Source organism: Suncus etruscus, chromosome 5 (assembly GCF_024139225.1).
Source record: "Suncus etruscus isolate mSunEtr1 chromosome 5, mSunEtr1.pri.cur, whole genome shotgun sequence".
NCBI lineage: Eukaryota > Metazoa > Chordata > Mammalia > Eulipotyphla > Soricidae > Suncus > Suncus etruscus.
In genome coordinates, this window is record NC_064852.1 from 111841956 (window position 1) to 111855152 (window position 13197).

The 13197-nt window shown below is 36.4% G+C and overlaps 1 protein-coding gene across 1 annotated transcript in view; it reads right to left on the minus strand.

The window, feature by feature from the left end:
- ADAM23 (ADAM metallopeptidase domain 23) overlaps positions 1-13197 on the minus strand; it is a 215444-nt gene that overhangs the window by 65133 nt on the left and 137114 nt on the right. The window contains exons 7-9 of the mRNA XM_049772905.1: positions 7669-7741; positions 7010-7086; positions 4798-4863 (exon numbers count right to left, since the gene is read on the minus strand). Coding sequence (XP_049628862.1) covers positions 4798-4863; positions 7010-7086; positions 7669-7741 — 216 coding nt within the window. The remainder of the gene's footprint in view (positions 1-4797; positions 4864-7009; positions 7087-7668; positions 7742-13197) is intronic.

Genomic DNA, 13197 nt, shown 5'->3' on the forward strand with positions numbered 1-13197 from the left:
TTTACCCTGTGACTGACTGAACTCTGATGTATGATCTAATTTATGGCTTCGTTATGACAACTTAAAAGAGAACTTTTCAAAAAAAAATAACCTCCTGGAACTGAAGAAAAACTATTCTGATCAAAAGAACATACTTAGTAGAGACTCTGACATAATGGTGGTGTGTGTTTGTGTGTGTGCACCTATGTATTTGTATGAGTGTATGTGTGTGCATATATGTGTGTGCATGTATATGTGTATATGCATTGTATATGAGTGTGTGTGTTGTGTCAGGGGTTAGGACCATACCCAGTGATGCTCAGGATTACTCCTGGCTTTCTGCTCAGAGATCACTCATTGGAATATTTGGTATCGGGGTCAAACTGAATCTCCTGAAAGGCAAATCACCATAACTATCAATGTAGTAGAAAGAACTACTGTACTAATGTCTTAAAGTCCAAAGTCTACATTTAGCTTATGAGACCAGATGAAATATTTCTGAAATAGTGAACATCTTCTTTGGCAACTGACTGATTTCTTTGTCTGTTAAACTTTATGATCATTCAAGACTAAAAGTTCTTTTATCGCAATAGTCCAAATCTGAAAAAAAAAAATCCAAGTGTCCCAGAATAGAGAAACAAATAGAGAAACTATGGTCCATTTACACATTGAAAAGCCAGGCAGCTGTCAAAGAAATAAAGGCATGAAATCTGTTGAGATCTAGATGAGCATGAAGAGTAATATGTTGATTGATATGAGCCAAAAGCACAGGAACAGACAGGAAAATATTAATAGGGGCCAGAGTATTAGCACAGTGGGGAGGGTGTTTGAATGCAAGCAGGCAAACCAGGTTCTATCCTTGGCATCCCTTATGGTTTCATGAGCACAGCCAGGAGTGATTTTTGAGTGCATAATCAGGAGTAAAACCCTGAGCACCATAGAAATCAAAATCAGGTCCTTAGTCAAAAGGCCAAAATATAAGGAGGGTGGTTGGCAGAGAAGGGAGCACTATAACAATAAGAGTTAGAAATGATAGCTCTGGACAAGAACTGGTGCTAAAAGAAAGGAAAGTGATATGCATGATATCCTTCAGTAATATGAAGGGTAATGCATGGTATCCTTCACTGCAAATCACAGTGTCTAAAAGGAAGAAAGAAAAGTGTCTGCAAGAGACAGGCTGGGATTGGGAGAGGAATACTGGAGCATTAGAGGAGGAAAGTAGGCACTGGTGAAGGGATGAGTTCTAGAACACTGTACAGCTAAAACTCAACTAACTCAACTGTGAACAGCCTGACAACTTTGTATCTCATGGTGATTCAAGACCATAATAGAGACAGGTTCAGGAGGACAAGTCCATGGTAAGAAGCTTGTCACAAAGAATGCAGTTAAGGCAGAGAAAGGACCACTATGACAATGAAAGTTGGGCATGATCATTCTGGACAAGAAGTGGGTACTGAAAGGGGATAAAGTGATGTACATGGTACTCCTCAGTAGCAATAGTGTAAACCACAGTGTCTAAAATGGAGGGGAGAAGGAGGAAGTAAGAGAGAGAGACAAGAGAGAGACAGAAAGAGAGATGTAGAATGTTTGCCCAGAGGCAGATCAGGGGAAGGATGAGAGGGAAATCAGTGGGGGACACTGGTGTTGGGGAATGTGAACTGGTGAAGGAACTTGGACATTGTATGACTGAAGAAACTCAATCATGAATATAACTTTATATCTCTGAAAAATAAACAACTGTATTATGAACATTATATTCATAGTGTTTAAATAAAGTATTTAATAAAAGATGGTTTTTTAAAAAAGGATTAAAAGTTGTTTTTTCCACTAAGCTGGGAAATCAAACCCAGGAGCATGATATCTCTTTCTCCCTCCCTCTCTCTCACTATCGCTCTCTCGCTCTCTCTCTTTCTCTTCTCTCTCTTCTATCTCTCTTCTCCCATTGAGCAACAACTGAAGCCCTAAATCTTTTAACTTTTCATTTTTAGCACATATTCACTCCAACTGTATTTGTGTAATTACAGTACTTTTTTCTGACTTCAAAGATAAATGACATGGTTTGGCTCATTTTAATAATAATAAGATAAATTTCTGAGTTTTGCCTTTAGAAGATTCAGTAGCCTCAAAATGTAGCAGCACAGACTATTTGGTGTAATGTGTAGAAATTGTTCATACTAAAAATAGCATCTTAAAGAACTGTTTTATTATTCATAAGACAAACACATGTCTTAAATTATTCCTATTTAAAAGATTAAAAAATAAATTCAAACTGAATTTCAATGATAGAATGTTTAAGAATGTAGCAAGTTTCTCTCTTAGGACAGTCACTTCAGATCTGTCTCACGTCCCTTCAAACATTTGAAATCACAAGTCTTAGGTCTGAGAAATAATTTTCTTAATGTCTGGCAATATATGAAAGCCATTTGTGGATTTAAAAGCTTGTGCATTTATTTATTACTTCCCTTTCTCTCCAAAAATTTGCAAATTAAATGTTGAAAGAACTTTGGGTTTCTAAAGCTGTAATTTCACAAAGTTAAGAATTAGGAAGTTGCTGGGGGAAACTTCAATGTTCCAATCAACCAAATAATTTGGATGAAAGAATTATCTTAAGGTTTCAGGCAACTTAATATTCCTCAGAAACACCACCACTTAAATCTTAATTATCTCTATTTTTGCCTCTACATTTAGTTTTCCTTTCACTAGGGAAGAACTCTCCTAAATTGTATGCAGCCTCAATAAAGTCTTCTTCTACCAAAAGATCTCAGGAAATATATTTAAGTTACTAGACAAGGAAAAAAACTAGAAAGAAAAGAATATTGAGTGTTCTATAAAATAATATTCAACCTGATTAAGCTGTTGCTTAACTATATGAAAGAGAAAGCCTCAGTTTTCCCTGACCAGCTGCTGTGAGCAGTCCCATCTTTGACACTCCCCAGTCCTAATTGCTTTCCAATTTTTTCCAATATATTTTTAATTCTCTTGAGAATTCCTGGGCACTTTGTGATAAACAGGGAGTTAATAATTCCTCAAGACTATAGAATTCTACCTCAGAACTTGAGGTCACAAAGAGGCTCTGATGACAAACAATGCCTAAAACAATTGTCCCAAACCTAACGACTCAGAATAGCCAACCCCTCTGTAGGGACCTTGTAGTAAAGCCTTGTACCCTTTGTAATAAAGCCTACACAAAGGTTCCATTTCCCTACAAAACATCCTACAAAATAAACCATATGTAACTTAGTCCTATGCTAAGTTCCTCCTTTCTCCTCTATTTTTCCAATAAACTTTTCTACCTTCTGACTCTGAGTCTGAGCATCATAACTATCCAGTATTTTCATTCTTGAAAATACTGAGGAACTTGGGAACCATGACCCTACACAGAGTCTCACTCATTGCTCCTGCATCAAATAGGCAGACACAGAAATAAATGTGTGAATATAAATAAGTCACCATTTAAAAATACATGACACTGAGGCCTTTTCTGAGTAGGTTTGCTGATTAGAACTCCTCATTGTCTCTTTGCTATGGAACAAAAGTTTATCCTATAATCTAAAAATATACTTGCAATCTTGTTTAAAACTAGAACCTACAGAGATTTTCAAAGCTTTTTGAACTATTGTTGCAATTTTCTACAAGCTTTTCACTCATCCCTGCTAAGTATTTCATAAATTTAATTTGGGGAGAAAAGGCATAATCAGCAGTACTCAATCAGGACTTACTTCTGGATCACTCCTGGCAGGTGTAGGGGGGGACAATATGGGACAATATGGGTCAGCCAACTGCAAGGCAAGCACCCTATGAGCTGTGTTGTCACTCCTGCCCATCTTCAAAGATTCTCAGTTTTCCCTATCTTTTCTGAGATACAGTATTGTTTTCCTAAAAGCAATTACTATATTATTAAGGTTATTTTCCAAAATTACACTGTAGAATTGCAATAAGCCCAAAACAAGTTTAGGAAGATGGTCCCCACCAGCTCCTAAGGTACAACTGAATCCCTTTTGCTAGCTCCTCACTGAGTGACCTCACTTGGGTAGGCAGAGTTCAGCTCTGGTCGATTCACATCATGGACTGAGACTTCCTTTCAGGAAACTAGCTGGTAAGCAGTTGCTAGCACATCACAAGGATTTCTAGAAAATCAGCTGGTTAGCCAAGACTCTTGATATGCTCAATAATTCAGCCAGGTTGTTTGTAAGAGAAAGGAAAGTCTAGTTGAAAAAGTTTCCACTATCTTTTCTAAAGGGAAGGGGGAGACAAGAATTGCTCATCAGCTATCTTTTTAGGGATATTGAAAGGACACATTGGGCCAGTATTACTCTGACAGAAATAACAGGAGATTATTCTGTCAATATTTAAAGAAGATAGGTCATCTGTCAAAGATAATTTCTTTGGACATTTACTTGTATTTGCTAATCTTCTACATTTATATCTACCATAGATAATCAAAATAATTAGGAGCATACATTTACAATAACATGGTAGAAGAACAAAGACATGAGATAAAACTGTAAGGTACTGACCAAGAATAAAGAGAAAGAAAAGTAAAGATGGAGAATTTTAAGTCAAGATGAGTAAAAGATACCCAACAGTTAGATACATGCATTATAATTGGTGTTCAATAGAGGAAAGTTAATAGTTGTAAAGATTCTATAAAGCAGTGTTTCCAAATACCATGATATAAATTGAGTCCTTTATTGCTTTCCTTCCAAAATTAGTCATCAAAATATCTTGCTTTTTAATAAGAACAAATAAAAATTAATCATAAAGTATAACATTTAGTAAGAAATTAGGCTTAAAAACTCATCCATCCTCTATTCTTACCATTTTGTGATCATTTACAATCATAAGTTCCAAGTATTTCATTTCTTCAAAGACACCACGTGATGGCTATAAAAAATAAAAATATATGGTCAGATGGTGTTTGATAGAAAGTTTTTGTCTGTTTGTTGTTTTGGTTCAGGGGACCATATCCAGAGGTGATCAGGGCTTATTCCTGGTTCTACGCTTAGTTTGGGGTACCTCAAAAAATCTCTCCTAGTGAGGCTTGAGGGACCTTACAAAGTACCAGGGGTTAAACCCAGGTCAGCCACATGCAAGGCAAGTGTTCTACCCTCTATACTATCGATCTAGCCACATAAATTATTTTTACATTGACTTTGAAAACATCAAAGATTTTATAATTTTAGAATGATTCTTGCTATTTAATAAATAGAAAGAAATTTGGTGAGCGAAAGTTACAATAAAACGTGGATAAACAAATATTAAAGTATTCAGCAAAATATTGTACTTAATTATCATTAAAATACCCATTAGATAAAGAGCAAACCATATTTGAATATGAAGCAAAATACATTCCAGAAATGACAAGTCAATGGAAATTTAAAATGTTTAAATATTTTAAGTAGAAAATAACCCACACTTATTTTATATTTCACTTATTAAAATGTTCTAAATAATGATGCATAGCGTAATTTTGTTAAGATAAATAAATCTTAATCTCTTTGGCACTAATATGTAATTTTTAAAAATTCCTGTCTACCTAAACCTCTACAAAACAATCTTCACTAAAACAGGTAATTAGAATACTTTATGATGTCTGAAACAGATATCAAAATAGTCAAATAGAAATATTAACTCAATGGAATCAAAAATACAAACTCCAAATCAGATAACTTTGAAAAGAAACACTGACAATTATTGCAGTTTGTTTGATTATTACTCATAACCATTAAGAGCAGAAATCAAAATTTTAGCAATCATTTGGACTTTAATTTACTTTTAGAAACTAAAAAAAATCACTAATGCCGGCCCGGAGAGATAGCACAGTGGCGTTTGCCTTGCAAGCAGCCGATCCAGGACCAAAGGTGGTTGGTTCGAATCCCAGTGTCCCATATGGTCCCCCGAGCCTGCCAGGAGCTATTTCTGAGCAGACAGCCAGGAGTAACCCCTAAGCACCGCCGGGTGTGGCCCAAAAACCGAAAAAAAAAATCACTAATGCATTTTTTTCTATATTCACATGGTCATTATAAATTTGTATATTAGGTAGAAATACAGTAAAGTGAAATGTCAGTAGTTTATACAAAACTTCTTATTACCAGCCACATCTTCAACAGAAAGAAAACTGAAATATCTAAACAAAAAATATATAAGTAAAAGTATTTATAATCATTTTATACAAAACAAAATAACACAAAAGCCAAATTCATGAAAAAAAATAATTTAACAGTAAATAAGATTTTGGTGGCTGTGCAAATACATTTAGCAAAACATCTAAAATCTGCAATTTCCAGTATAACTGCCCATTAAGTTATCTAGTAAATTACAATGTTAATCTATAAGCTGTGGAATTAATTCTCAGTTACATAGCATTCACCATGTAATTACCGAACAGTTCCCATCATTACAGCTTTCCGATCTATTTTGAAACAGACGCAGAACATAATTTCAGTTTCCAAGCCCTATACATTTATAAATACGCGGGAACTCTATGACAGTGGTTAATGACATGATCACATGATTCTTATTTAGCAATTGTTATGGTCAAATGAATTCATTCAGAAAATACGTCCTTTCGAAGTTTGTTAGGATCAAAGATTAGCTAGACTTTGAGAGAAAAACAAGTAAGTGTGATTCACCCACATTTCAAAACCTAATTTTTCCCTCTACTTCCTCTGTTAGCAGACACTTTCTATATCTTATACAAGCAATTGAGAAGTTGGGAAGTGTTCACCACATTTTGTATAGAAGAAAAAGAAGAAGAAAATATATATTGCAATGTCTATTTGAAGACAGAAAATAAAGCAATACATTTCTTCTTTGAAGTCAGCACTTGCAGAACACAGTAATTTGGTGCATCACTACTAGAGAAGGAGCAATAAAAAGCAATCAGCCACTGCGCTTTCTTATGTGTTATTTTGCTTGCAGGGAAAAACCAAATCTAAGTGGTCAGGAGTGGACTGAGATATGGTGCTGTGATGGGCACAGGATTTAAGGGACTGAACTGGCTCCACTGAGGCTCAAATGCCACACTCACACTTACTGCTCTCTTCTTTCTCCTTCTCAACCATTGTAACTCAGACAGAAAGGGCCACTGGTCACTGCTTTCCATGCCTGTATTCAAAAACAAACAAACAAAAACAGAAATTGATGTTGGACTGTAATTCAATGGAAATATGCTTTGAACTGTATCGTGAAGGAAGGGTGGCATTGAGAATATAGGTCCTCTCAAAATCGAAACACCATCAGATGAAAAAAAGAAGTCAAACTACCACTTATCACTTCACAGCCTGACTTAAATGTGTTAGTTTTCTTCCAAATTATATTGAAAACAAAATGGGAGATATCAACAATATGCACTTGACTAAAAAAATCACAGGACCTCCCAATATTTCAGAGTATATCCCTTGTTTCCTTTAGTTTAGAACTTAGAATCACAAAAACTTTTGCAGCGAGTATTTAAAATTTTGTATTTATATGCAAAAGCAACATCACATGCTGTAAGAGTAAACATAAGTGTGCTGAGGATACCTGATAATGAGAGAGGATATAGGAGAGAGATGAGACAGAGAGAGAGAGAGAGAGAGAGAGAGAGAGAGAGAGAGAGAGAGAGACGGAGAGTAAGAGAGAGAGAGAGATCCCTGATCTACAGCCTCTGTGATATAAAACGTGATGAACATTTTCAGGAAAACTTACTGAGATTTTTCATTTGCTTAGAGTACTGTCCTGCCAATGTTTTCTGGATTATATGTGGTCGCCCTGTGCTTTTCTGAAACAAAAATAATGGTTATTAGGACTCAAGAGATAATCAAACCTTGATAGAAAAATATACTGGGACATCTTCAAAAATCTATCCTAAAATAAGTACATTTATCTGCCCATCTTTTCAGAGAAAAAAATTGAAAAGTATGTCTTGCTATCATTCTAATTTAAAATAAATTGGATGTCATCCAATTGCTTGAGTTCAGAGAGAAACAATTTTATTTATTACTCTCTTCAAGGTTAAGAATAGGAAATTCACAAGAAACATAAATAGTCAATAAATACATGAAAATGAACATGAAATATCTTACCACTTTTTATAACTGAAATTTAAAAAAAAATCAAGTACAAGTCAAAAAAGATTTCAAAACCATACTATCAAAAGTTAATTACGGTTGCAAGACAAAGAGCCTTCTCATAAAACTACTGTTAGTAATAATATATTGGTGGCATAGTTTAGAGAAAAAGTAGCAATTCTTCCTAATAATCTTAAAAAAACTAACATATTTTACTTTAGAAGCTATACTAGTGGAAATATCTTATCCTTATATATTATATTAGTTCACCTTTCTGAATACACAAATGTAAAAATAATTTTAATATACATATCACACAATATCATCACCTCAATTTCCATGTTGTATATACTTCATTCCAGTTTGATAAAGATACTGAGACTCAAGTATACAGTACTGTATAAAATTACATCACAATATTGTAATCTTATTTATTAGAGGATGTGGGAAGGTAACATTTAGACTCTGGAAGAACATATCAAAAAAGAAATTACCTCTGGGAAATGAAAATGATGAAGATTATAAATTAGTTGTATATTTGCTTTTTTGCTTCCCTAAATTTTTCACAATTTTTTCTTTTATCATCAGAAAAAGTTATGAAATAAGAGTGGTCTTCATAGATTATATAAATAACAATCATGGAGTTTTGTTCTGCTTATGCAATGAAGGATATTCATTACAAATATATAGTATTACTTAATATTTGAAATGATATATTATTGAGAAAGTAGCTGAGTGCTCTATTAATGCCTGTTGAAAATAGGAGGAGAAGCCTGCGCAGAGGGGCCCAACTGTGAGTGTGAACTGTAAATATCTGTCTACTGTCCTCTTGTGTGAAACTCTTGGGAGTGGAGCAAAAGAGGCTCCAGAAATCTGCTCTCCCTATCCCAGAGGCCATTTCCAGGGCGGGATTCAGAACATAAAAACCGGCCGGCAGACTGCTGCAGAAGCTGGATTCCCTGCTTGGGACATCAGGCGGGGAAAAGACACGAATCTAAGCCTGCGCAGAGGGGCCCAACTGTGAGTGTGAACTGTAAATATCTGTCTACTGTCCTCTTGTGTGAAACTCTTGGGAGTGGAGCAAAAGAGGCTCCATCAGAGCACGGCCGCTCCGCTTCGCTACGCGGCCGTGCGCTCCTTCTAAGAAAAGAACACCATTGCAACAATAAGAAAAAATCACAATAAGAACTGTGCTATATCAGAGAAGCAAGCATTTCTCTCTGGACTGTCTTCTCTGTTGCATGCTCGGGCCTAAGATTTGACCCAGTGTGAGGCTTCATCCACGGAGGACTCCCCTCCCTTAGAGGCAAGCCAGCCCATCCAGAAAGGGAGGAGCCAGAGGAGTGTGCTGCCTACATCATATAGACAATGAATACCACCACAACACGTAGAAAAACCCACAATACAAGTGTGACAATGGGGAAACAACGCAGGCCAGCATCAGACATAGAGAATGAAGATGACAATTCTGAGGACCAGATAATGACTGAACAACTAATCAACCTCTCAGATAAGGACTTTAGACTAGCAATATGGAAGGTGCTCAACAGACTCCAAGAAACCATGGATCGAGTTGAACAGAACACTAATAAGAACCAAGAAAATATGAAGGCAGAAATGACAAAACTCCAAACTGAAATAACATGTCAACTAACAGGACTGAAAAAGTCAGTAAACGAAGTGAATGACAAAATGGATAAGCTCTGGGACAGGGTATCAGAAGCTGAGAATAGACTTGGTGCTGTGGAAGATGAGATACATAACAATTCCATACAGCAGGAGAGATTGGACAAAAAACTTAAAGCAAATGAGCAGACAACGGAAAAATTAGTCAAAGAATGGGAACAGATGAAAATAGAAGTCTATGATAAGATCAACAGAAACAACTTAAGAATCACTGGAGTCCCAGAGACCCAGGAAGAAAATTCCCAGGAAGAATCAATGGTCAAGAACATCATTAAAGAGAAACTTCCAGACCTAAAGAATATAGGTGATCAAATCCTGCATGCTCGAAGAGTACCAACCAAAAGAGACCCCAGAAAAACCACCCCAAGACACATCCTAGTCACAATGACAAATCCCACAGATAGAGACAGAATTCTGAAAACAGCAAGATCAAAAGGGGAAATTACATTCAAGCAAGCATCCTTGAGATTTACAGCAGACCTGTCACCAGAAACACTCAATGCCAGAAAGCAGTGGTGGGATATTGTGACAAGACTGAATGAAATGAATGCTTCACCCAGAATACTATACCCAGCAAAACTCACTTTCCGGTTTGACGGAAGAATACATGGTTTCACTGACAAAAAGCAGCTCAGAAACTTTACAGACACAAAACCAGTCTTAAGAGAAAAACTGAAAGACCTAATTAAAGACAAGACTAACCAAAAGACACCAAATTTCGATATAAAGATGGCATTAAATCCCAGGACAATTCTTTCTCTCAACGTCAATGGTCTAAATGCACCAGTCAAGAGACACAGAGTGGCTAAATGGATCAAAAAACTCAATCCAACCTTCTGCTGCCTACAAGAAACACACCTGAATAGTCAGAACAAACATAGACTCAAAATAAAAGGCTGGAGAAAAATCATCCAAGCAAACAACACCCATAAAAAAGCTGGAGTGGCCATACTAATATCAGATAATGCAAACTTTATACTCAGGAAGGTTGTAAGGGACAAAGATGGACATTTTATATTAATCAAGGGGTATATAGAGCAGGAAGAATTCACTCTCCTAAACATATATGCACCAAATGAGGGGCCAGCAAAATATTTAATACAACTGTTGACAAATCTGAAAAATAATATCAATAACAACACAATAATTGTGGGGGACCTTAACACGGCTTTGTCAACACTGGATAGGTCAACCAGACTGAAACCCAACAAGAATATACTAGACCTGAGGAGAGAAATGGAAGAAAGAGGCCTAGAGGATATATATAGGACACTCCACCCCCAGAAACCTGGATACACATTCTTCTCCAATGTACATGGGACATTCTCCAGGATAGACTACATGCTGGCACATAAAACATATCTCCATAATATCAAGAGGATAGAAATTTTGCAGACTACCTTTGCTGACCACAAGGCTCTGAAATTATTTGTGAATTCCAAAGGGACTCAGAAGAAAAACATTAACACCTGGAAGTTAAACAGCCTCATACTCAATAACCAGTGGGTCCGAGATGAAATCAAGGAGGAAATCAAAAGGTTCCTGGAAACAAATGACAATAAAGACACAAACTATCAGAACTTATGGGACACAGCAAAAGCAGTACTGAGAGGAAAATTTATAGCTTTGCAAGCACACATCAGGAAGGAAGAAGGAGCTTACCTGAGTAGCTTAATGACACAGCTAATAGAACTAGAAAGTGCTCAACAAAAGGACCCAAAAATAGGGAGACAGAAGGAAATAACAAAGCTGAGAGCAGAAATCAATGAAGTGGAAACCCAAAAAACAATCCGAAAGATCAACGAAAGCAGAAGTTGGTTCTTTGAAAAAATAAACAAGATTGATAGACCACTGGCAAACCTAACAAAGAAAGAGAGAGAGAGAAACTTGATAACTCGTATTAGGAATGAAAAAGGAGAGATCACTACTGATATGACAGAGATTCAAAGGGTAATCAGAAACTACTTTGAGAAACTCTACGCCACTAAAAATGAGAACCTGGAAGAAATGGATAAATTCTTGGACTCTTATAATCTTCCACGGTTGAAGGAAGAGGATGTAGCATATCTAAACACCCCCATCACCATTGATGAAATCAAAACGGTAATCAAAGGTCTGCCGAAAAACAAAAGCCCAGGCCCAGATGGATTCACTAATGAATTCTTTCAAACTTTCCAAGAGGAACTACTACCAATCCTGGCAAGACTCTTTCATGAAATTGAACAAACGGAAACACTTCCAAATAGCTTTTATGAAGCCAACATCACCTTGATACCTAAACCAGACAGAGATGCTACAAAAAAAGAAAATTACAGACCAATATCGCTGATGAATGCCGATGCAAAGATCTTCAACAAAATCCTGGCAAATAGGATTCAATGCCTCATTAAGAAGATCATCCACTACGATCAAGTAGGTTTCATCCCAGGAATGCAAGGCTGGTTTAACATCCGTAAATCCATCAACATCATACACAACATCAATAACAAGAAAAATAAAAACCACATGATCATATCAATAGATGCAGAGAAAGCATTTGATAAGGTCCAACACCCATTCTTGATCAAAACTCTCAGCAAGATGGGAATGGAAGGAACCTTTCTCAATCTAGTTGAAGCCATCTACCACAAGCCAATGGCAAATATTATCCTCAACGGAGAAAAACTAAAAGCCTTCCCTCTAAATTCTGGTACAAGACAAGGCTGTCCTCTCTCACCACTCCTATTCAACATAGCACTGGAAGTACTTGCTATAGCGATTAGGCAAGAAAAAGATATCAAGGGAATTCAGATAGGAAAGGAAGAAGTCAAGCTCTCACTGTTTGCAGATGACATGATACTCTACTTAGAAAACCCTAAAGACTCCACCAAAAAGCTTCTAGAAACAATAGACTCATATAGCAAGGTGGCAGGCTACAAAATTAACACACAAAAATCAATGGCCTTTCTATACACCAATAGCAATAAGGAAGAAATGGACATTAAGAAAACAATCCCATTCACAATAGTGCCACACAAACTCAAATATCTTGGAATCAACTTGACTAAAAATGTGAAGGACCTATACAAAGAAAACTATAAAACTCTGCTCCAAGAAATAAGAGAGGACACGCGGAAATGGAAACGCATACCCTGCTCGTGGATTGGCAGGATTAACATCATCAAAATGGCAATACTCCCCAAGGCATTATACAGATTTAATGCTATCCCTCTAAAGATACCCATGACATTCTTCAAAGAAGTGAATCAGGCACTTTTGAAATTCATTTGGAACAATAAACACCCTCGAATAGCTAAAGCAATCATTGGGAAAAAGAATATGGGAGGAATTACTTTCCCCAACTTTAAACTGTACTACAAAGCAATAGTTATCAAAACAGCATGGTATTGGAATAAGGACAGGCCCTCAGACCAGTGGAATAGACTTGAATACTCAGAAAATGTTCCCCAGACATACAACCACCTAATTTTCGATAAAGGAG